Raw genomic sequence first — 26499 nt, forward strand, 5'->3', positions numbered from 1 at the left:
ATGAAAAAAAAAAGCCAAGAGATAAAGATCACATAATAGCAATGAGCTCCTCTAGCCCACAGACTGTGATCTTGGAAACGTATTTATCACTAAAAGAAACCAAGGATCCTTGGAGAAAAGGCTTATTACAGATTTGGGGCTAGAAATATACATGATAAGCCTGGAATATCATAGCATCCCACACATTAAGGAAGCTCTCAAAAGTACTAGGGACAGACCAAAAGGATTCAGGAGCCAATCTGGTATATCTAGATAGTATTAAGATGATGAAGCTGCACTTACGAGATAATTGTTCTTAAATCCTTACCATTTACAAATATATACTAAGACATTTACAGAGGATATGATAGGATACCTGATTTTCTTCAAACTATAGAAGGGGAAAACTAAAGAGAGGTATAGACAATATAAGCCATGAGTTGATCATTGTTAAAGGTGGGTGATGAGCATATAAAGGTTCATTATACGTGTCTGTTTACTTTTGTGCATAGTTGAAATGTCCCATAATAAAAATTTTTAAGTTTACTGTCATCTGGTTTACCTCATCAAATCTACAGTTTTGTAAATCACTTGCTCTCCCCCAACAATGGCTATAACAATATAGTGGGTATAAAAAAGAGGCACTGTATATCAAAAAACTAGCCAACTAATTTGTGCTACAAATATCACTCCAATATGACAAATATTAATTATAAGAAAGAATTCCTGCTATATATTATTAACTCAATTATTATGAAGCTTAAACATCTAATTCCAGAGTATCCACATCTGAATGGAACAGAACTGTAACACTGATACTCCTCCCTAGCCATAACTTTGCTTTAAGGCAAAACAAGAATAAATATAGCTATTTACCTTTATTGGATCCTGTTATAGTAGATCTATTTGAATGTTTAGAATGGGAAATCTCTGTTTCTGATTTTTTTTGCATAATTATTTGATTTCCAAACCTCTTAGGTCCTAAGTAAAAGACTGTAAATTTCTGCTGTATATCAAGTCCAACTGGAAAAAGGAAAAAAATATACAAGTGCTAATTTAAGTTGTATAAATCTAGCCATGAGACCATCTATTTGTTGTTATTTGTTGGTGAGTTGGTTTCAAGTTTGTATTTAAATTCTAGTTAGGTAACATACAGTGTAATATTAGTTTCAGGTGTAGAATTTACACACTTACATATGACCCATAGTGCTCATCAGAACAAGTGCCCTCCTTAATACTCATCACCCATTTCTATACCTTTTGAAATGAAAGAGCCAACAAGTCCAGGAAGTAAAAATGTTTAAAAAAAGGCATTAAAAATATAATGAAATTTATACATCTATCATCATAAAAATAAAAATCAAAGTTCCTACAAGTTCAAAATTTATCTTGGAAATTAAAATACCTATAAATGAACAAATAAAATTTTAATTTTGTTATCTTAGTCCACGCTACCTTTTATATCTCTAAATACATGCAACTTCCCTTAAAATTATTCATAGTATTTAAATGAATTATTTTTACACAATATCATTTAAATTGTTTTTCTGTTTCAGCATGAAAGAAATAATTTTTAAATGCTATCACATGCTTTACATTCATGTGTTCATTACTTCAATGAACTTACCATATTCAGAACTAATTAGATTTATGCTAAGATCTTCAGATTTAAAAGCTCTCCTCACATCAATCTTTTTAGTCCAATTTCCAGCTTTTAGCAAAACAGAATCCCTGAAAAAGAGTAATTTATCATTTAAATAGTGATCCAAATACTAAATGAAATAATATTATTGACCCTTAGATAAGTCCTATCTCATAGTAAACTAAAGTCAATACTGAAAATCACTTGCTGCAAATTCTGAGGGGAGAAATGGGGTGTCAATGGAGATACCACAACCATTGACCAAACAGCTGATTCCAAACTGCATTGCCTCATTTCAGGCCCACCTGAACACATAGTTGCTGTCAACCACACAAGAGCCTGCCCCTAAATCACTACCACTTTTAAATGGCTATACACAGGTTACATAAATTTGTGAGAACTTTAGTATCTTTAAAATTAATATAAAATAGCTCATATCCAGTAACATCACAAACCAGCAACCAATATTGTGACTGAATTTATTTTAGCCTTAAATAGTCAAGACTATAATCAGATTTAATTTTCACAGAGAACAAAGATTTGTATAATGACATATTCTCTACAAATGTGCCATGGCTAGTTGCAGGAGAGTAGTTAACAGTGAAAGGGATATCCTATCAGACACTGTAATTCCTATAGGAATCTTGCATAGAACATTTCAGGATGGTATCCTCCAGTACTCTGGCAACAATGAGGAGTTTCCCATTTCAGAGTCAATGCCATTCCTGAACTTATAAGTAAATCAATATAATTAGGAACACAGCCTCTGGACTCAGAATGCTTAGGCTCAAATCTAGACTTTGCTATAAACTATCTATATGCCATTGGACAAATTAATTAAACTCTCTTAGTCTCAATTTCCTTCTCTATTAAATGTAGATAATGATAGCACCTATCTATACAAAGATTAAATAATTCAATACCTGAACCTACTAAGTGCTCAAAACTATTAGCTATAGCTATAACTGATATCCTTAGAGTTTGCTTATGACATCCTGGGAGAAAATAACAGTATTAGAAACAAGGCTGATGTAAGAATTACAGAATGGCATGCTAGACAACTAGCATGAAGGTACCTCCTTTACATATTTGATCTGGTTGCCTGGATCCTACAGTGGAGCTACAGTAGGTTGTTACGTTTTAATTTGGAAATAGAAGATGTATCTTAAAGGAGTAGGAGAAAGATAATCAGAGTAGTAAAGTCATGAATGGAGAAAAGCAACAAAGTAAGAAAGTTCAGCAACAATGGACTACAGCCACCCCTAATGGTCATTTATTCGCTTGTTTCAAACCATGGTGATAGGTTTCACACTTTATTCATTTGAGTACTAACAACGAACCCAGAGTTAATAACTTCTTTAAAGGACAAGTGGAGAAACAACCCTACTACAGTGTAAGGAAAATGTAATTTAATTGATCCGCCAGTGATTTTATTACTTTCTCAGAATTTTTATTTTAATAGTATACACTTAAAAATAAAATCAAATAGAAATTATACACTTACATAATTTTGTGCTTGAAAACCAGTTGATTATCTGCATCACCTATGATTAAGGTAACATAGTGAGAATCTGGCGCTGTTCTTTTAGTTTGTAGCTGTTTAAAGTTTCTTAATATAATGGTCACTAATATTTCTGCCATGGTATCATTATATCTTGCAATCTTAAAAAAAAAAACGATAGGAATAAAAAGTGTTAAAAATAACCTTACTGCTCATATTCAGTTCCAAGTCAGCTAGAGGTAGATTTATTCCTGAAAAGACAATGAAAATACCTAAAAAACAACAAAAACAAACAAAACCAAAATATTTACCTGTTCCACTTCAAGTTCATATTTTGGTAGATACATCACTGTTTCTTTTATTTGCGTTCCAAAAGGAGGGTGTCTATTTAAAATCTAAAAACATTTATATCATTATATTCTCACCACAACACCAGAAGTTCTTTTAGTAAAATATAGAGTCAATAGTTTTAATAATGCTTATTATCCAAAACTTTAAATAACTTATGACCACAAGAAAGAAAGTATTTTTTAGAAGAAATAAAGATAAAAAAGATTAGAAGAAATAAAGATATAAAAGGTAGGCTTTATGGGAATGAAAGCTGGTACAGCCACTCTGGAAAACAGTATGCAGTTTCCTCAAAAAACTAAAAATAGAACTACCCTACGACCCAGTAACTGCACTACTAGATATTTATCCAAGGAATACAGGTGTGCTGTTTCAAAGGGACACATGCACCCCAATGTTTACAGCAGCACTATCAACAATAGCCAAAGTATGGAAAGAGCCCAAATGTCCATCGATGGATGAATGGATAAAGATGTAGTATATATATACAATGGAGTATTACTCGGCAATAAAAATAATGAAATCTTGCCATTTGCAACTAGGTGGATGGAACTGGAGGGTATTATGCTAAGTGAAATTAGTCAGTCAGAGAAAGACAAATATCATATGACTTCACTCATATGAGGACTTCAAGAGACAAAACAGATGAACATAAGAGAAGGGAAACAAAAATAATATAAAACAGGGAGGGGGACAAAACATAAGAGACTCATAAATATGGAGAATAAACAGAGAGTTACAGGAGGGGTTGTGGGGGGGAATGGGCTAATGGGTAAGAGGCACTAAGGAATCTACTCCTGAAATCATTGTTGCACTATATGCTAACTAATTTGGATGTAAATTTAAAAAAATAATATAACATAAAAATAAATAAAAGGTAGGCTTTAAAATTCAGATAAAATTCATGTAACATTAGTAATAAGTGAATATTAAATACCAGTTCAAGCTCCCTTGCATCTGTTTCTTCTATTTTTTTAAAGGAGGTCAAACCCGCATTTACCATTGCATTTGACAATGTTATACCTGTGGAAAATTAGTCAAATAGCAGTTTTTAAACAATCCATTTTAAACTAAATCTATACTTAAGTTTTCAACAATAGTAAAAAAAAATATTTTAAAAGATCTAGAATAAGAACTAATTTTTAAAGTTTTTTTTTTTTAAGTTTTCAGTTAGATTAACTGGGCTGTGACATTTATTCAATTGTACGTATTTATTTTTTCAAACTAAAATAAAACATGTATTCATTTTATAGAAAAGGAACTCTAGTCCACGTGATGACTCAACCCTTATTTATATCATATGTCATCCACAGACCAAGTACCAAGAGATTCCTATTGTTATACTCATGTTTGAAAAAAACATGATTCATGGATGGGAATATTGCTTCATAAAGCTATCGTTCTCTGAGCATTTTTTTAATGTTTATTTTTGAGAGAGAGAGAGGGAAGGAGAGAGGGAGAGAGAGAATGAGGAAGGAGCAGAGGGAGACAGAGGATCCAAAGTGGGCTCTATGCTGACAGCAGAGTCCGATGTGGGGTTCTAACTCACCAACTGTGAGATCATGACCTGAGCTGAAGTTGGGATGCTTAACCGACTGAGCCACCCAGCTGCCCCATCTGAACATTTGTATCTTAGAAAGAGTTCTCTGTTTCTGTACTGAAATCAGATAACTTTATTCTTCTGTCTAAAATTTCATTACATTTAGAATAAAGTGAAAATTTCCTACCATGGCCAAAATCCCTTACCTATCTGACTTGACCACAGTCTACCTATCCCTCTAATTAATTTCCTACCATTCTCTTCCTGACTAACTCTCTAGTCACATTGGTTTTAATTTTGTTCTTCAAGTACATCAAGTTCATTTCCATATTTGTATCTTCCCTGTTTCTTTATGCTTTAAGAAACTGGAATTTAAAATTCTTACACTCATAAATGAATTTAACCAAACCCCCAAATAGGAGATACTGTCAGAAGTACAAAGTTCCAAAATATTACCATGTTGTCTAAGGCACATACATTACTGGTGGGAATATTACACTATTCTTTTTCCAGATCCTTAACTATCCTTGGGAATTTCTCTTATTCATTCGTAAGATACAACTCCTAGTATTAATAATTCCTTCATGTTCATTTTCCTTTAAAACTTTTCCTGAATTTTAATTTTTTATAAACATTGTTGAAAATCAATATGCATTCATTTTTTTCCCCCTGATACTCAATAAGAACTTAGATTTGCTTTTTTGTTTGGATTCCCTCACTTTTCTATTATATGAGTTTTGCTGGGTGATTTTTGCTTCCTTCTCTTCAGCTGTACTAAGTATGAAAAATACATTAGTGTTTGACAATTTGGAAGGGAAAGAATGCAAATGATCCCTGATTGACAATATTCTAGAAAGTCAGACAGGCTGGCTTTTTCATTAGTAATTTTATTAGTAATCATTTAATCTAATTTCAAAATTTTCTATAAGTTGCCATTTCCTAATGTTGTATGGAACCTCCTTCTCAATTTAGAACTCATCTTTGTGAGATGAGTGCAGCATTTGGTTTGCCAGGACCTCCACAGAAAGGTGAACCTTAATGTCAGGAACGTTTCCTCTAATTTGACCTTACTTTCACCAGCCAATCCCTATTTCCCCCCAGTTTCTATTTCCCCCCCAGAGGACTAATTAGTCCTCTGCCATCCCACTAATTTCAAACCTCAAGGAAATAAAAAAGGACTTCCTCACAAAATAGCTGGAGAACTTTGTTCTAAGGAATAATGAGACAAGCCCTAATAACCCATTATATAATTTTTTAATGTCCCCAAGATGCACGTAAAATTATAAAGCTAACAAAGCTGTCAGTCATGGAATATAACAACTCTCTTCTTCTTAGAGTTCTAGGTATCTAGGAAAGAGTAAGGGTCACAAAGTCAAAGGCACCAAGCTGGAAAACTCTAGAGGACTTTAGTTATACCCTAATCTTTGTAACTGACATACTCCATAGTTTTTCAGTTCATACCCAAGTTAGATCTCAATAGATAGGAAATAATTAGGCACAATCTTTTGTCTGCAGAGTCTCTATGAAGATAAGTACAAATATTGTGCTGTTACTGAAAAAAAAGAGGAAAAGTTAAGATATAATTAGATGGCGTAATTTTCTGTAATGTATTAGGAATAGCCAGGATTGCCAGCTCTGTAACTTATCATTGAGATCAAACCAAAATAATCATAAAAGTGGAAGAGAGAGCAACACAGAGTTACCCAATCACTAAAACAAAATTTCACTCTTGGTTTGAGAACAAATTTAACAATAAGAGCATTCACTTTTATTGGGTTTCCCAATTGATTTCAAATAGAATCCTTCAAGGAGGAAACAAAAATCAGATTTTCAAGAGAAGTACAGTACTTATTTAGGCCTACAAACACATTTTTTCTCAAAGTCTATAAACACCACAGAATAATTTTCCTAACAATAATAAATAAAATAAACTGCAGACATTGACAAATTGCCTGCCTGTATTTGGTACCTACCAATTTTTTCCAGCTGTTTTGATACATGCAGAGAGTTTTCCCAAAGTTTACATCTAAAACATTTAGCTAAAATCAAACTGTTCAACAGTACAGCAAACTTCTTTTCTTGAACAGCCACAAAATCTGACAACCCTAAAAAAAATTTTCTGATGTTAAATCTAGTATACTAGTTTACTGGAAAAAATACTGAAAAATCCATTAATCCTGTAACATACATCTTGTAATTCGTGAGCCATTTCTGAAAATCTTCGAGGTATCTTGGGTCAAAGCAAAGTCTTGTATGGGAATGCATCCTAGTTGAGCCTGAATAAGGCTGAGGGAAAGAAATTTCATGATTTCCTTTTACAAACTATTATCTCATAGTTTTTGATATCATTTATTGAAGTTATCTCTTCTTAAATACCTCTCTGCCTTAATCTCTGTGACACTAGATGATTCTATACCTCATATCATTATTGTCACAAGTCATTGCTGACTTTCTCTTTCCAATGTCTAAAAGTCCCCTTCTTTGTCTCTCCCAGAATGCCACTAACATTCAATACACATTTATTACTTGTGTTTCTATACTGTTATCTTTATATATATGAATCTCATTCCAGCCAACCTGAAAGCTCCTGATGATGAAAAACTTAGCTTCTTTTCTGTCATTTACCTTGCTTCAGCAGAACACACTCTCAAAAAAACGTTTGTTGATTTAAAAAAAAATCACAAATTATCTATTTTAACTGAAGTCTAAGAGATTTTGGACATTAATTTCACATCTATATTCTGATATATATTCTTGTTTTATGTAAATATGTTCTTTTTGTATTAAAGAAAACAAATTTAAAGGCTTAAAACTAAAAAAAAAACTTTCAGAAATATGAATCACAAACAGTAGTCAGTATTTTAAGACATGTAACAATCATCTTTACCAATTTACTTTCATTTCTCTTGTTTTAATTCTTCCTTCCATTGGAAATCTGTAAATAAAAACACAAGGCAAAACTTTTATTACTACTTATTTTAACTAAATAAAACCTTTTAAAAGTTATTTAAAACATATTTCCATACCTGATAGTTACCCGATGTGGATCTTTGTTCAATGTATTCAATGTTTTCTTTTCATTTATCCTTAACTGCACATCTACAAATTCCTTGCAGCTGGCTATCATTGTGACCTATAAAATTTCACATTTGCTCATTCATTTATGTCCATTCTTTACTTCTTTCCTTTCATACTCTATGTATTTACTTCTTTTTCTTTTTTTTAATTTTTTAAATGTTTATTTATTTATTTTGAGAGAGAGCAAGCAGGGCCGCAGAGAGAGAGGGAGAGAGAGAGAATTCCAAGCTGACTCCACACTGTCAGCACAGAGCCTGACGTAGGGCTCAATGTCATGACTGTGAGATTTATGAACTAAGCCGAAATCAAGAGTCAGACACTTAGCCAACTGAGCTACCCAGGCACCCCAGTATTTACTTATTTTTCATGCTGCCTTGGGACATCACAGCTTTGTCATTTAGCACAACAGAATTAAAGATTTACTTTATATATTTTGCTTTTTAAAGGATTCATTCACTAATTCATTCATTCATTAACAAGTGTTTACAAACACTTGTTATATGCTAGACATTATGTTACACACTGGGACTATGCCAATAAAATTGTAAAGATTAACAAAATAAAATTTAAAATATTCAGTCCCATGCCTACCACATAGTAAGCACTCAATAAATGTAGCTTTCATTTCTACTACTATTATATTATTATTCACCCTTCTGTAGTTTGCAAAATATTATCCTGATTGAGACTAATTTTGTAATGAAAAGAGTACTTTAGATATTAAAAAATTTGTGTTATAGAGCCTAGTTCTGTCAGATGACTGAGCAAAGCACTCTTTGTACTTTGGTTTCTCATATCTGTAACATGAAACTCACATCCCTTCTAATTCTCTTACACACTTACTGAACTCAAATTAAGATGAGTTAATTTAATATTAGTTTAATATTAAATATTAAGTGAATTTAATATTATTCTTGATTTCTTCTTAGTTAAGAATAATATTTACATAAAATACAAGCATTCTACTTTTCATCAATTTTGTGCATTTTTTCACATAATAATCTTATCTCAGTAATCAACGTAGATATTTTAAATAAAAATTAATGGTTGGGGCACCTGGGTGGCTCAGTCGGTTAAGCAGCCCGACTCTTGATTTTGGCTCAGGTTGTGATCTCATGGTTTTTGAGTTCGATCCCTGTATCTGGCTCTGTGCTGATGGTACAGAGCTTGCTTGGGATTTTTCTCTCTCCCTCTCTGCCCCTTCCCTGCTTGTGCACTCTCTCTCTCTCTAAATAAATAAATAAACTTAAAAAAATAATGGTTAAATTTGAAAATAAAAATAAATGTCTTATTGCATATTCATGTCCCCTGTAAAGAGAGAAAGGACCAATACAGTTGTCGGGTATCAACAACATGACTATGGTACTATTTACTGCTGTAGCTGCAAAGTTGTCCCCCCTGTTGATATCTCAGTATAACCTTGTTTTCACTCCCATTTTCTCCACAATCACTGCTTTTCTCTGGTCTATCATCAATACTATTCTATTTCTACTATTATTGTTATTCTTATGCAAAAGATTTAGGGAAGAATTACAAGTATATAGCACACTTGCCCCTCACTATCCGTCATTCACAGCAGACTGGCCTAATATATCATGCCATATCATCCTGGATCCTTCTCAACAAAGTATACTTGGTAGCCACTACCAAGGTAATTGGCATTATCACATAAATTGAAAGGCAGTTTCCATCCATACTTCGGCTATGTATATAAATTTTCTTAGCCCTGATACAGAAATACAATTGAAAATACATTATAAAGAGTAATATTCCATATCTAATGATCAAAGGTATATAAGGTTGGAAGACATAAGCACTATTAGAAATGCTTTCTTGGGCGCCTGGGTGGCTCAGTTGGTTAAGCATCCAACTTCGGCTCAGGTCATGATCTCACACTTCGCCAAGTTCAAGCCCCGCAACCAGCTCTGTGCTGACAGCTCAGAACCTGGAGCCTGCTTTGGATTCTGTGTCTCCTCTTTCTCTGCCTTTCCCCCATTCAGGCTCTGTCTGTCTGTCTCTCCTCTCTCTCTCTCTCTCTCTCTCAAAAATAAATAAACATTAAAAAATTAAAAAAAAAAAGAAATGCTTTCTTATCTGCTCAATCTTAAGCTGCAAGAGATATGCAAATTAGTTGTTTCCCCAATATTATTTTATACTATGTCATTACATATTTATTTTCTAGTGACAACTAATTTACCAGATCTAATAAAGTCTCTTTTCCACTGATGGTACAAAATTTCTTCACTGTCTCAAATGTAATATAATACCAAGCCATCAATCTTCCTGCCTCTGTGGAAAAAGATGAAAAAAGGAACATTGACTCCATCAGTTGAAGCAACCTGCTTTTTCATCAGTTTAACAAAGATTCCTTAACATGTATTCTGTACCTATAACAGCATCAGGTAAAAAGACACACCAAAAAATCTCGAAGACACAGTGTCTGGAATTTATAGGTTGACTAGGGAGATGGCTACATGCAAAATAGCTAGACTAGAGGACAAAATCCAGTTAATGATAATGTTTATATATACAACCTTAAGTTCAGAGGAAATTAAAACCTAAGAGAATGGTCAGTGTGGGACGGCTTGGTAGAGAAAATGGGGCTTGAGCAGGATTTTAAAATAACTAATATGCCTTGGCAGAAAGAAAATAAAGCTGTCATGACCTCAGTAAAAATCAAGACTTGTTTATCAAAGGAGTAAAGTTAAAAAGACTATCTTTAGAAAAATAAAAAAGACTATCTTTAGAACACTGTAATGAGAGATATGGCTTAACAGTGACTATGCGTTCAGGTCAAACTGACCTGCTTCAAATCACTGCTCCACCACTTGCTAAGTAGGTGATCATGTGCAGGTTATTTTACCAGTTTCTTAATGTAATGTGGGGATAACAGAAGTACGTATGTCATAGATTTTTTGTGAAGATTAAATGCAGTAATACATATATAGTACTTAGCAGAGTGCCTAACATTAAATAAATACTGCCTACTTTTATTGCCAAACCATGATGAATAATAAACTATGAAGGCCTGAAGAGCCTGGAAATACTAGTAAAGGAGTTTAGATTTTGGATTTGATTTGTAAAATAACAGAGGACCACTTAAAATTATAAAGCAAATTGTAATTAAACTGAAGTTTGAAAATAAATTGTTTTGAAATAGAACTTTGAGTTGGTTGGGGGTAGCAAGATGGGTAGAGTGGGGGTGAGTAAATGATGACATGAAATTCATTTAAAAAGCTACTGGTTTCAATTACAGGTTGTTAAAAGCATTACAAAGAATTTCAGCCTTGTGAACACACACAAAGAAAACAGCTGGGAAGAGAAAAACGGCATACTGCTTCTCAAGGAAAGGGCTAACATTTATGTATGTGCTACAGGTTTTGCTGAAGAAGGGAAGAATTTGACATCCCATCAGACATATAGGCATCAAGGACATGGTAGAGTAGAAAGAACTAAGAATCAAGAATAGAGAAGTAACCAGGGCAGCTTAGAAGTCACTTTATCAATTAGGATCCTGATGGATTTGTTCAGCCAAAATGTAGGTGATGCAGTGGTTCATAAAAGGGAGCATCTGGGAGCAGTGTGTGAGATATAGAGACTATGGTTACCATGGGAACTAGTACATTAACCCGTAGGATACATTTAAAGATGCTCCTCTTATCCTAGATGTTTATAAATTAATAAAAGGTTTCTCCCTGCCAGAGAAAATGAAATGTTTGAGAAAAGACTTGATACTTGCTGGCTTATTAGAAAGGATGAAAGTTTCCTAGGTAAGGGATAAAATTAACTTAGAAAGGAAGCCATGAAGCAAGTGAGTCAAAGAACTGGCAAAAGAGCATCTACAAGTTATAAGAGATTTGAAATGACCCTAAGATTTGAGTATTTCAATTCAAGTTACCAGAATCAGTGAAGACAAAGTCTGTGCCTGCCAAAAAGAAGTTCTATTAATTTTATAAACAGGACTCATAGAGTATAAATAGATCATGCTAACAATGATGATACCCTGTTATCATCATTGAGATATTTAATGAGATATTTAACTGAGATCACAATTTAATTTTAGCATCATCTAAATTTTAGTAGAACATATTTTAAAATTTAGTTTTAAGCAAGTGTTAAATTTACTAACTGATGGAAAAATTACCAGTTGGTTTGAAATTAACATCTTCATCCATCCTAATCAAGTCCAGAGATGATAAATCATTCAGATTCTTCAAACACAATTCTGTTCAGTAATAAGAAACATATTTTTCTATTTTAGTAAGATAAGGGAGTAGCACAAAATAGAATTGATAATCAAATATGCTAAAGTTGTGTTTCTGTATATTTGCTGTGGGAAAAACTATAGTCTCTACTTAAGTGGTAAGAAAAAACTCATTAAATAAAAAAGCCAGCTAATAGGCTAAAAAGTATTGTTTCTAACAGTAACAATAATACAAATAATCAAAATAACATTCATTAAGTGATAAAATAACATTTACAACTTGGAACTTTTCATTTTAATAAGGAAATTTGTATTTCCTCATTTAATCAAAATAACACAATGAGGTTAAGTATTAATATTATTTGATATACAAGCTAGGAAACAAAGAAAAGGGCTAGGTTACTTGCTCAAGGTCTTTGCAACCACTTTCTATCTGACTTCCAATATGGCATGGTTTTCTTTTTTTTTTCCTTTTTTTTTTAAAACTTTTATCAAACATGTATACACATGAAGTATAGAGTCAAACAGATCTATAAAGATTGTTCAAAAAAACACCAGTCTTTTCCCTCCTCTGAGTTTGCCACTTTTTTGAGTTTGCCACTTTTCTGAGTTCGCCACTTAAGAACATATCAGCTGATGCTTTTAGTACTTACTTCAGCATCTCTAAAATGCTACTATTGCTACCTGGAAGGAACTTTTGAACAGGAAGTTCACTCTCATTGACTGATGAAGATCAGAGCAATTATAGTAGCCTGCTGCTTACAGTGCTCTCATTGTTCCATGCTATAAAGCTCAGAAGACTGGAGGTTGTTCAGAGCAGGGAGTGAAAACACCACAACCTGCTCAATCTTAAAGAGAGTAGCCACTCACAAAAACACAGCTCTTGGAAGGCAAAATTCTTTGAGAAATACTTCAGTTTAAGCAACATTGCTTAGGCAGCTTGATAGTTTTAAGTATTTGTTTAAGTAAGGCTTTGAGGTCTTTGCTAATTTTCTTAATTTTTCACTAATAACTTTCAGTAAGTTAATCAAAGGAATGCTTATTACATTACATTCTGAGAGCACTATTCTAAGCTTTAGGTTTAAAGCAGTGAAGAAGACAAGGTTCCTTCTCAAAAGAACTTACATTTTACTGAAGGAAACAATCAGTACACAGTTTAACAATAATAAGATTTCAGGTATTGGTGTGTTTAAGGAACAACAAGAGATCCAATTTAGAGACAGAATGAAGGAGGGGGAAAGTGACAAGAGATGAAATCAGAGAAACAGGCAGTGAGATATCAAGAAGGATTTGTGGGCTCTGGTGGAAAGTCTGCATTTTATTCTAAGAGTGATGAGGGAGCTATTGGAGCATACTAAGCAAATATAACAATATTTAGCAATATTTAACAATATAACAATATTGGGGCATACTGAGTAAAACATAACAAACTTAGGAAAACAAGGGATCCTTTCTAAGATTTAATGCAGATCTCCAAGGATACCAAAACATTATATTCAGTTATATAATAAACTTGGCTATTCTTTATAAGCAAACTTAGCTACCCTATAATGACCAAAGATAAGGCAAATATAAACTGTGGTTCTACTAATTTAACGAAGTTAATTAGGCTTAATTAAACTAAATTAAACTTAATTAAATTATAGTTGTCAAAATATAGCAAGACATTTTTTGGACTATCTCTGATTTCTTGTGTTCCTTATGATCAAAATATGTTTTAAAAAACTCCATTCAAAATTGGCCAGTAAAGGACAATACAACTATTTTATAGATCTGTTTTTCAGCAGCAGCATTATGAATATATGTTATTACTTATCACCTTGTTTCAACAATATATTTATTCTTTAATTTTTTAATGTTTTTTTTGTTTTGTTTTGTTTTGTTTTGTTTTGTTTTTGAGAAAGAGAAAGACAGAGGGCAAATGAGGGAGGGGCAGAAAGAGGGAAACACAGAATCTGAAGCAGGCTCCAGGCTCTGAGCTATCAGCACAGAGCCCGATGCGGGGCTCGAACTCATGAACTCTGAGATCATGACCTGAGCCGAAGTTGGACACTTAACTGACTCAGCCACCCAGGCACCTCAATAATATATTTATTCTTTAATCAATACAGTTTTACTGCTTCATCCTTATCTCTGCATTTTAATATGCATATGTGTATATCCAAGTAAAGAATAAATAAAAGTTGGCTAAATATTTTTAGATCTACACCAGGTGAAGGCCCAGACTAGTATTGTTGCTCTGTAGATGAATATCTATTCCTTGATCCTTTTTTTTTTTTCTTAAAGTAGTCTTTGTACCCAGCATGAAGCTCTGGGGCTTGAACTCACAACTCTAAGATCAGGAGATGTATGCTCTACTGACTGAGCCAGTGAGGTACCCCAAAAATGGCTAAATATTTTTAGTGAATCTAACATTTTTTCTTCTACTGAGAGTCTCAATACAATGAAAAGGTAACAATTTCTAATCTTAATAAATGCTCAACTATCTTTTGACATCTTAAAAGAGAGATCATGAAGTATTGACTGATTAATTAGAATGAAGCTAGGGTTTGATGGGAATATACCATTAGCACAAATTAGGATAAGAAGCCCATAATCAAGGTAGGCTTATATTTTCAATTAAAATTAAACTAGAAAAGAAAAAATGAAGAGTTGTGTATCTACAGCCAATATTTTCAAAGTCAAGGATCATTGTAAAAATAAAAACAAACCAAGTTAACATATTTTACAAAGGAAGATATTCTGATAGAATTAATTAATTCAGACAAAAGTACATGTGCTAAACTTTATTTGCATGTGAAAAAGAAATAGTTCATTTTTTTTTTCTGGAGGAAACAAGTTTACTTTTTAAAAATAATTTTAAATTAAATTTTAAATTAAAAATACTTTTAAAAAATAATTTACCAAAAAGTATTCTTACTTTCACTCTAACCTTTTTCATTAAACTTTGTAAAATATAATTTTTTATAAGGAAATACATCTAACCTTGTAATTTTGCTTCAATTCCATCTTTGTTCAATCCAGATGCAAAACCTATATAAGTTATGAAAATTCATAAAAAATAAAATAGAGAGGATTTAACTTACTTTATAGGCTCAGTTTACACCTGGTTAACTAGAAAAGAACAATCTAAATCTTAAATTGGGAAAAAAATAGCTTACTGAGTTAAAGCAAGGCTTAACTATCTACAGAAGATAACCACTGTTGTGAAATCCTTTCAATATCAATTGACTATCTTTTGCATATTTTATAACCTTGACCAGGCATTCTGTACTTTTTTCCCTTGGAGATCTTAAAGTTTTTTGTATTGTTTTGTTTTGTTTTGTTTTGTTTTTGGGTTTTTTTTACTCAGGAATACATTTAATTAAAGATCTCTACTCTGAAAACCACAACATGTTGAGGAAAGAAATTACAGAAGATACAAATAAATGGTAAGGTAGGAGATCTTAAAGTTTCAAATGTGTGTGCATTAGAATAGTATTGCAGCAAGTCAGGTTTTAATTTGATATTCAGCAATTGTAAGTATTTTTACTTTATAATCTGTACCACATGAAGAACCCTCTAGAAGCAATATAACCACATGTATATTAGCTTTAGAAGCAGGATTCAAATTCCAGCAGCAAGAGCAGTACTACATACTTTGATGGGAACATAAGTTCAGACAAAATTCAGGAATTTTTTATTTTAACTTTTAAAAATAATTTTAGGCATATTTTAAATTTTTATTCGAGTTAATTTTTTTTTCTAAAAGATCTATTTTTAATGGTGCTGATTTCTAACCTTATTAAAAGACCAGAAGCATAAAAGATAAAGATTTCTCACATTTGTCTACTCTTGCCTCTAAATGTATTTCTGAATGTTATTACTTTTTGCTTTTGTTACCTACTAGTGTCTGTAATCTATTCTGTGACCTAATACTATGCCTAATAGTATAAATATAGAACCATCTGGCTTGAAAAATTTACTACTTTTTCAAATCAAAGTAACAAACCATAATGAGATGGATTTTTCAAGGCTCTGATATAAAGCAAAGTTGATCGTATCCATTCCAAAGCAATATTCACATCTGTGATGGTATGCAGCACTATCTCTGCATTTAAATGTTCAATAAGATGTCTGTGTAAACTAACAGAAAAAAAAAAACAACTTCGCCTTAGTAACATGTATTTCAATGCCATAACCCTTACTTTTTTAAAACTTCAATATTTTGAATAATTCAATAATATAATTGAATAATATACTCATTGCTATATAAAAATTCATGAAAGATAACTTAATTTTCAAAATATAAGAGAAAACTTTAACAAGCGAGTTAAACTGTTAAAAATTTATAGATTTTTCTCTACTACATGCCTCTAGAAGACATTATTACTTAAAAAAGAGTGGGGAGTGAATTTTCTCCCAGAGTATTAAAATTATATACTTTACTAAAAGGTCCCAGATTGCCTATTATTAAACAAATTTTAAAGATGTAAAAAGATGTGAAAATTATAGTCTTCTCTTATTACTAATTTGGCCTTTTATAACAAGGATACATGCTACCACATGCTAAGAAACTACTGGATGAAAATATTATGTTGTCTTTTTTTTTTTTTTTTTACTACTAAGTTTCTTAAAAGGATACAAACTTTCCACTTAGATTATTGAAAAATTTCAAGAAAATAGCCTTAGAAAATCTCCTAATCAAATTTCCTTTTATATGTGAAAAGTAAAAATATAGGCTATATTAACATTTTTTAGAATATTTTCTGTATTACCTGCTTTCTACAGTGTCACTACAAGCTAACATCTGAATATACTTCTCTTTTGTACTTAACCGAGTCATAATAACTGCAGTAGCTGTAGTGTCAAACTGGAAAAAAGCACACACACACACACAGACACAGAGAAATGTAGTAAAAAAGAGTACATGTTGGTACCAGTCCTCTTCAATAACTCATGAACTTCATTTTATATTAAACAGTCTCTGTCTTAAACAATAGGTCAAAAGGGCATTAAAAATGCTTCTGAATTTGAATGTTCACTGAAAGTGTAATTTAAAACCTTCCAAGAGTATAGATGCAAAACTATCACTTGGTTTCAATGTAATATAATTTTGGCAATGGTAAAATCAAAACAAACTTAGGCAACTGGATAAAAGTTATAAGATTTGGTGTACTTTACATATAATCTAATTGATCCTATAAAAATCATGGATTTGGATAACACAGTATTTTGACATTCTTTGAAAAATTATTTTTCCTACATGTTCCCTTACTACCCATACGAATGACTTCTATAAGTATTTGTTAGAGTAGGACATGTTTTGTAATATATATGGGCCAATTTTTAATTGTCACAATACCTGGGGACCACTATTGGCATTTTGTGCTAAGACTCAGGGATACTACACATTTTGCAAGTTATGACAGTCCTACACAATGAAACACTGTCCCATCTAAAATGCAAATAGCATCCCCATTCAACAAAAAATAAAACAAAAACCCTCAAAACCAAAAAAAGCATTAACAGCATACACACATTCATAAATCCAACTATCAGCCAATGGAAACTCAGAGGGAGTAGAGCAGTATGTGTCCTTTGGTAAGACTTGTTTTACTTCTATTAAAGTAGATTTTCCATTACATTTATTTTTAAACTTAATCTAAATAGGAAATGTTAATCTCCTGTTTAACAAAAAGTACACAAAAAGAGTTTTTGCTTTTTACCTCGTTTTAAAACAAGTTACCAAAATAAACATTGTCACTTACTTGAGGTCGACCCGCTCTACCAATCATCTGTAGAATATCTGTTTCACTGTATTCTTCAAACATTCCTCCAGCATAATGCATTGTAGATTTTATAACTACTAGGTGAGCAGGCAAATTTACTCCCATAGCTAAAGTACTGGTAGTAACTGCATCGGATTAAGAAATAGTATTTTCAAGCTTTATAACTTTATTGCTTCAGGTAGATATCTTCTTATAAAATATATATTCTTATAAATGTAATAAAAACTCATACATAGGGAATTTATGAAGAACAAAGAGGAAAAGAACACTACAATGCAAAATAATGACACTTTTAAAAACTATTAAATTCTTATTTTTGAAGTAGCACTGTGTTCAGTAACATGATAACTAAAACTGCCAAAAAGTTTACTGTAGCATGTGTATGCACGGGTAGTTACATAATTTTAGAATCTTGGAAGAAAAGCAGAAATAAGTCAGAATGATTAGGCTTTTTCTTTTTTTTTTTCTCTTAATAAATAGTTTTCCAAAATATCTTATAATAGCCACAAGAATTTGTTTTACTTACAAAGAACTGGTAGATCTCCAACAGTGAAAGCTCCTTCAACTACTTTTCTATCTGACGGCTCCATACCAGCATGATGATAAGCAACACCATAGATTAAGATATCTTTAACAGAAATATATAATCTGTTATACACTGTTAATATTGCATCAGTAATTGATTCCTTTTATCTATAGCTGAAAATGCAGTTCAAAAATAATCTCTAAACCTACCTCTCAGTTTTGAATCTCTTAAGGAATATGCACATTTCTGTAACCTATTTTAAAAAATCATAAAATTATTAAATCATAAAATTATTAAGTTATTCACTTATATACTTAATAAATAACTTAAATAACTTAATAAAAAATCATAAAATTATTAAGTTATTCACTAATATAAAAACTCTTAGTTTATTAATTATTGTGAAAGTACAGATATCAAAACAGTTTCACAATATCATTGTTTGAAATCATCTTTAAGAAGTAGAGAATATCTAAATGTTTGTTTGTTTGTTTGTTTGTTTGTTTGTTTATTTATGAAAGGGGGGTAAGGGCAGACAGAGAGGGAGACAGAGAATTCCAAGCAGGCTCTGCACTGTCAGTGAAGAGCCCAACAGAGGGCTCAATCCTACAAACTGCGAGATCATGATCTGAGCCCAAATCAAGAGTCAGATGCTTAACCAACTAAGCCACCCGGGGGCCCCAAGAAGTAAAGAATATCTAACTTTGATACTCAGACATCCCTAAATTCACAACTCAGCAAAACAAAACAAAAATCAAAAAACAATTTAAAAATGAGCAAAGGACCTAAAAGGACATTTTTCCAGAAAAGACACAAATGGCCAACAATACATGAAAAGGTGCTGAACATTATTAAACATCAGGGATAAATACAAATCAAAACTATAATGAGATGTCACCTGTTAGAATGGCTAGTATCAAAATGACAGGAGACAACAAATGTAGAGGATCTAGAGAAAAGAGAGCCCTTTCACACTGTTGGTGAGAATAGTAAACTAGTATGGCCACTATGGAAAATAGTATGAAGATTCCTCAAAAAAAATAAAAATAGAACTACTAAATCATCCAGAAATTCTATATCTGAATTATATCCAAAGGAAACATCAGTATCTCAAAGAGATATCTGTATTCCTATGTTCACTGCAACATTATTCACAATAACCAAGGCAGCCAAACAAGAGTCTCAGACAAATGAATGGACAGACAACATTTGACATACACACACACAGGAATATTATTCAGCCTTAAAAAAAGAAGGAAATTCTGCCTTTTTTGACAACATGGATGAAACTAGAGGGTATAGTCCTAAGTGAAATTAGCCAAAAAAAAGAAAGACAAGTACTGCATAGTGTCACTTCCATGTGAAATCTTAAAAGAAAGAAAGGAAGGAAGGAAGGAAGGAAGGAAGGAAGGAAGGAAGGAAGGAAGGAAGGAAGAAAAGAAAGAAAGAAAGAAAGAAAGAAAGAAAGAAAGAAAGAAAGAAAGAAAGAAAAAGAAAGGAACTCAGAAACAGAGTAGAAAAGTGGTTGCCAGAGGTTGAAGCTGGGGGAAACAGGAAGAGGTTGCCAAAAGGGTACAAATTACACGCGCGTGCGCACACACACACACAAAGAAGTCCCTATTTTATCAGCTGTAACACTGAAGCTCATTTTAAAACAGGAATTTGGAAACCTCACTTTCCACCAGAAAAAAACATAAATGGTGATTATTACATTCATGGGTCAGAATATAAGTCTATTCCCATAATTTGCCTGAAAAATATTCACAGGAAGTAACAATTTTTAAATCTCTACTATATTACTAGTAAGCCAAAAAAGATAAAAATAAGAAATAGTTGTTTATAGTCTTCTGAGATATGAAAGAAAGAAAACTAGGTTAAATCAACAGAAGAGGAAGTTAAGAGAGTTTCTTGACAATCTGAAAAGGAATTCTGGGTACTTTAGAAGATTTTGGAGGTTGGTGGGCTTGGTTCTTATTTATGTCTAAGAACCACCAAATTTGTGTTTTTCCATTTCACTGTTGCAGATAATGACACTAGCACACATTATTTCTAATATAACATTCACAATTTTTTTAAGGATTCATAATGTAATGAAGAGAAGGTAAGAGGAAAAGACATGTTGGTATTAAGCACAAACTCTGTGCTATACACTGTTAAGTGTCTTAGAAATGTTGCTTTATTTAATTCTCACAATAACATAGTGATACAGATAGTCGATTCCCATATTAAGAAATTGAAACTGATTAAGAAATTGAAATGGAGAGGTGTGCCCAATGATACACTGCCAGTAAAGTGGCAACACTGCAATCCAAATCATGGTCACTAAGTTCATGCTGTTTCTAACACTACCATTTCATTCCTGAAAAAAACAGGAATAAAAAAGGGGGCTAAAGAAAAAAAAAAAAAAGGAGAGACAAAGAGTGAAGACAGCAGGGAATTAAAAGAGCAATTTTTCTTGAGTTACTTGGTAAGAGTGGGAAATGAGAAAAGGAGAAGTATGATACATGCTTCTGTCTAAGAAAATGATTATCTGAAACAAAATTAGCTACTTTGTGTGCAGCAGACAACAGAGGAAAAGGGAGAAGATGGAATGGAAATTAGTTTTAAGGATGTTTAAAGGTTAACTATTTTAGTTCCTTACTCCTATAAACAGGCTCAGGTCCAAAATGCTAATTATTAAGTATTCATTTTGGGAGGCTATATAGTCATTCCGTATTAATGATGCCACCACTACACAAAAAATTCTGTAAGTTTTTAAAAATTTCCTTCAGAGTTAGTTTTAGATCAAGAAAATAAGCTTCACTGCTTGACAGCCACATGTGTTTCTCACTAAAAGTCACATGACCCAACTTGATCAACTAGTTTATTCACCCAAGTAGTTTTCAAATTAGTCATTGATGGGGCGCCTGGGTGGCTCAGTCGGTTGGGCAGCCAACTTCCGTTCAGGTCATGATCTCGAGGTCCATGAGTTCGAGCCCCGCGTCGGGCTCTGTGCTGACAGCTCAGAGCCTGGAGCCTGTTTCAGATTCTGTGTCTCCCTCTCTCTGACCCTCCCCCGTTCACGCTCTGTCTCTCTCTGTCTCAAAAATAAATAAACGTTAAAAAAAAAAAATTAGTCATTGCTACTTAGAGTCTTTTTATACCTACTTTTTTTTTTTTTTTAAACCCAGTTTACATTTATTCTATTACTAGTTTTATAATGACCTGGTCAATCAGTTTTTGAAACACCATCTTTGCTGAAAACATTTAGAAAATTAATAATCAAGAATGTTATAAAGCCAAGTGCTGCTGGTTTGAAAACTATCAATTGTGATTCGATCATAGAAAAGGTTTGTGCTAGCAAAATGACCTGATGGATGCATACAGTCTCCCAATATGCTTGATCATGGCACATAAATAGCCAAGGAGTTTTCTTGATTAGAACCAAAGGCTCAGACTAGTTGATTAAAATAAAAACTTAAAAAAAAAAAAAAAAAAAAAGCTCAGGAAACATTCTCATTATGAAAATACTACCAATTAACTTCCTGAAGTTAATTAAGAAATTTCAAAATACAGAAATATTTTGTTATTTGGATGTATGCTACAACAGAAAAAGTATTTGGGGTGCCTGGGTGGCTCAGTTGGTTAAGCATCCAACTCTTGATTTTGGCTGAGGCCATGATTTCACAGTTCGTGAGTTCGAACCCCATTTTGGGCTCTGTGCTGACAGTGCAGAACCTGCTTAAGATTCTCTTTCCCTTTCTCTCTGCTCCCCCAATGTTCTCGTTCTCTCGTTCTCTCTCTCTCTCTCTCTCTCTCTCTCTCTCTGTCTCTCAAAAGTAAATAAGTAAACAGGGGCACAAGGGTGGCTCAGTGGGTTAAGCATCTTACTTTGGCTCAGGTCATGATCTCACGGTCTGTGAGCTCGGGCCCCACATCAGGCTCTGTGCTGACAGCTCAGAGCCTGGAGGCTGCTTTGGATTCTGTATCTCCCTCTTTCTCTGCCCCTCCCACACTCACACTCTGCCTCTGTTTCTCTCTCAAAATAAATCAACATTTAAAAAAATTTTTAAATAAATATGTAAAAACAGAAGCAAAAGTATTTAATAAAAAGCTAAAGAAAACACAGTACAAAATAGGTCATAGCTGGGGATGTTAGACAGACTTAGAAACCTTAGTAACAGAATCTGGGGATTGATGGACAAAAAGAAGTCTTGTATAAGTTGTTAGAATGTGAGCGGTTAAAGGCAAATTGAGGTAAGCATCAGTCTCTTTCCCTGGTCTACACCAACTCAAAATGGCATTCCATTCCTTTTCGTTCAATGTATCTAAAATAATTCTATTTTATGATTCTTTCTCTCAAACCAACTCCTCCTCCAGTGTTTCCCAGCTGAATTATATAGCACTCCCTGGTTGCTCATTGCAGAAACCTAACACTAACACCTCCCTCACCTTCCTCCACATAGGTTATCGATTACCAAGTCCTGTTGATTTTTACTTCTAAATATATGTTAAATATATAATTTTACCTCCATCAACACTGCCACCTCCTTAGTTCAAATCACTATTAGTTTCTAATAGTTTGAGATGCCCATAGATATGTAATTGGAGATGTCAGTTAGGCATGGAGTATAGACCTGGAACTCAGAATGGAGATCTGAGTTGGAGCTATAAATTCACAGACATATATAAATATGAGCGTATGTATATTCTTTGAACCCATGTGATGGATACAAATACTCAGAAGTATGGAATTCGAAAGAATGAACCTTGGACAGAACCTCTAGAATGTCAACATTTAAGAGCTGAATAGAAGAGGTGAAAAGAGGGCTGAGAATGAGCAGCCGGCAAAATAGGAAGAAATCTGATAGAGGATGATCTTGAAAGCACAGAGTCCAGAGTTTTTAAATACAGTGGGAGGGACCAAATGTTTTAGAGGCTCCTGAGAGATCAACAGCAAAATTAGCTTTAGTGAAAGATTACAACAGATGCTGAATTGAAAATGGGCAAAAAAAAAAAAAAAAAAAAAAAAAAATGAGGACAGCAATATGAATAATTTTTCAAGAAACTTGGCTACGAAATAAAGAAGACAAGATCATAGTGTCACTAAGATTCAGTCTCTCAATCTTCCAAATTACTATTATCCTTGTTTTATAGACAAGGAAACTGATGCTTAGAGAGGTTGAGTAACTTCAAAAGGTTAAGGAATGAACCCAGATTTCTCATCTCATCAAGGTAATCCCTAAAAGTCTTTCTACCTCCAATAAAAAAAAGAAAAAAAATACCTCTGCTTCTGTTCCACAGCCATAATAAACTTAGCATCTTTCACAAGAACCAAAGCAGCCTGTTGCACACCTTTCCTTGTTGCACAAAACTGAAAATAAATGCATAATTCTTGGATTAATCATATTAAAAACTGAATACTACACTCAAAAATATGCAACTAACAATCCATACCACAAGTGTGGGTTTCTGATCAGAGTATGTTTGTATAACATTGGCAATTTTGTAGTTGAGGGTTAAATCAAACTTAAATTCAGTTTGGTTACTACTGCAGGGAAATCCAAGGACCACTTTCCGAAGTTTCACCGGCCGATGTTTCTCATCCACTTTCAGACATACAGCAGGTCTTTCACCATTTGAAAGCCATTCTGCAATCTTTAAATAACAGAAATATACATTAAAAGTTTTGTCTAGTGAAGTTTTATAATAACCAAAATTGGCTAAAAATAACTAAATAACAGAACACTTTAAAGTCAAGGTATAAAAATATGTAATCAAGTAGTCTTTTTCAGTATTACATTATTCCATTGACACTGCTCTATTGATATATTGGTAAATATTATCAGTAGCAGTATTTTAAGATTATACCCCATTTTCACTATGATAAATTCCCAATTAATTATAATTATTTTGTTTTATTTTCCTTCCTACAAAATTGATTTCAGCAGAGAAACTGAATTTCTCACTATCATTATAACCTTCCTATTTTTCAGAACTATGCCTAGATATGGGTGACACATCTTTTGAGTTGTGCTAAGTAACAGCCAAAGAGTACCAAAGTAATGGTTGGCCTAGATTGGCAAGAGCTGACAATTTTTAAACAAAGAGTAAATAAATACTTGAGAAATGGCAATGCCAAAAGCACATTACAGGCTCAATGCTGAAGTCACTAATTTCTGGAACTATTGTGACCAGAACTCATTGTCACATAACCCGGTTAGTAATCAGACTTCATGCCCTGCTCTGAAACTGACCATTGCTTTTACAGGAAGATGGATTAATGAAATTGTAGTTGCACAGGAAGGAAATATAAAAACATTTTCAAGATTATCATGGGTGTAAAAAAGATCACACAATAATTTAATTTGAAAGGAGCAGAAGGCCAAGAGTAAAGACACTAATTTAGGAGAAAACTGAGGAAGAGGATTTGTACAAAGAGATAGAAAAGTAGCATTCACAGATGTAGCAATTATCACAAAGGGGGAAAGAATTTCAAGAATTACAGAGTACTAATATTTAATGACTGTTTACAAATCAAAAGAAAAGTTTATTATCCCAATGTGGAAAAAGGGTAAAGAACATGACCTGGCAAGTTGCAAAAAAGAACTTAAAGTAATTCATTTTTTAAAAATATTTACTTCAGTAAAAATCAAAGCAGTATAAAATTTTAATGTACGTTTAAACAAGAAGTGTGACAACCATTTAAATGTAATAATAACAATAATAACATTATAATATCCAGTGCTAGAATAGAGAAATGGCTAATAGTGGAAGTACAAATGCCTGTACCATTTATTGAAAGCACTATGTCCTTAGAGTTTTATATATCCTTTCACTCAGTTATCCTACACTAGAAGTTCATCCTAGAAAAATCATGTTTTCAAAGATATATTAATTTTAGCACCATTTACAATAGCAAGAATGGAAATAATCTTCCATCATTAAAGCTAGATAAATAAATTACAATAAAACCACAAAAATTGTATTAAAAAAGAATATTTAGGGATGCCTGTATGGCTCAGTCGGTTAAGCATCCAACTTTGGCTCAGGTCATGATCATGAGGTTTGTGAGTCTGAGCCCTGTATCGGGCTCTGTGCTAACAGCTCAGAGCCTGGAGCCTGCTTCAGATTGTGTCTCCCTCTCTCTCTGCTCCTCCCCTGCTCATACTCTGTCTGTTTCTCTATCTCTCTCAAAAATAAACATTAAAATTTTTTTAAAAAAGAATACTTAATAACATGGAAAAGACTGTAGGTGACTTACAAGTCACAAAAGAGCATGTACATTTTGATTCCACCTATACATCTAGAATGACAAACACTGGGTTTCTGTTGATTACATATACTTAAAATTTTTCTTTATTATTCTTGAGCATGAACAAAACAAGTTGTCAATTTAAGAACAAAAAAATGTTTAATGGTGCCAAATTAAAGATAAAGATAAAATTTTCCATTGTATTAGACAATATGGGAACAATTTGTGAAATTTCTAAGTAGTGGGAGAAAAAAGTCATACTATAGTAAGCTGAGAAGTAAATAAGAGGGAGAAATAATAATTATTTTTCAAGAAGTTTCCCTAAATATTGAGGGAAAAAATTAGGATATATATTCATTACAGCAAGTATAATATGGCATACAATTATTTCTTTACCTGTCTGTGTACCCCATTAACCATGAGATCCTCAAGTTCAGGGTCTATATGTTTTCACTTTTTTATCTATTGCTAGTGCTTACCATAATGCCATTCACATAGAATGTGGAAAGGTGGGTAGTAATCACTTAAGCAATTATTTTATTCTCTATTGTACTTTGCTATTCAACCAGAGTCAGCTGATTAGAACAACCATAACAAGTTATTAGTCAAGTTATTATGAGGCATCTGAAACTCATAAAAACTAAGACTCTTAGATATTAGTAAACAATAGACTTAT

The 26499-nt window shown here is 32.7% G+C and overlaps 1 protein-coding gene across 11 annotated transcripts in view; it reads right to left on the reverse strand.

The window, feature by feature from the left end:
• HFM1 (helicase for meiosis 1) overlaps positions 1 to 26499 on the reverse strand; it is a 91815-nt gene that overhangs the window by 37119 nt on the left and 28197 nt on the right. For 10 of the 11 annotated variants that reach the window (XR_006221696.1, XM_042997851.1, XM_042997850.1 and 7 more), the window contains 19 exons: positions 24026 to 24226; positions 23854 to 23942; positions 18799 to 18842; positions 18590 to 18691; positions 18043 to 18188; positions 17050 to 17144; positions 16284 to 16417; positions 15278 to 15325; positions 12233 to 12313; positions 10286 to 10377; positions 8037 to 8143; positions 7898 to 7945; positions 7199 to 7296; positions 6984 to 7115; positions 4408 to 4493; positions 3434 to 3517; positions 3126 to 3283; positions 1607 to 1710; positions 856 to 1002 (listed from right to left, as the gene is read on the reverse strand). Coding sequence is in view for 10 of the 11 variants with exons in the window: in XM_042997851.1 (XP_042853785.1) it covers positions 856 to 1002; positions 1607 to 1710; positions 3126 to 3283; positions 3434 to 3517; positions 4408 to 4493; positions 6984 to 7115; positions 7199 to 7296; positions 7898 to 7945; positions 8037 to 8143; positions 10286 to 10377; positions 12233 to 12313; positions 15278 to 15325; positions 16284 to 16417; positions 17050 to 17144; positions 18043 to 18188; positions 18590 to 18691; positions 18799 to 18842; positions 23854 to 23942; positions 24026 to 24226 (1996 nt within the window). In the remaining variant the exon portion in view is untranslated. The remainder of the gene's footprint in view (positions 1 to 855; positions 1003 to 1606; positions 1711 to 3125; positions 3284 to 3433; positions 3518 to 4407; positions 4494 to 6983; positions 7116 to 7198; positions 7297 to 7897; positions 7946 to 8036; positions 8144 to 10285; positions 10378 to 12232; positions 12314 to 15277; positions 15326 to 16283; positions 16418 to 17049; positions 17145 to 18042; positions 18189 to 18589; positions 18692 to 18798; positions 18843 to 23853; positions 23943 to 24025; positions 24227 to 26499) is intronic. The other variant, XM_042997853.1, reaches the window with a different exon arrangement.

This window comes from Panthera tigris, chromosome C1, assembly GCF_018350195.1.
Source record: "Panthera tigris isolate Pti1 chromosome C1, P.tigris_Pti1_mat1.1, whole genome shotgun sequence".
NCBI classification, from domain to species: Eukaryota; Metazoa; Chordata; class Mammalia; order Carnivora; family Felidae; genus Panthera; species Panthera tigris.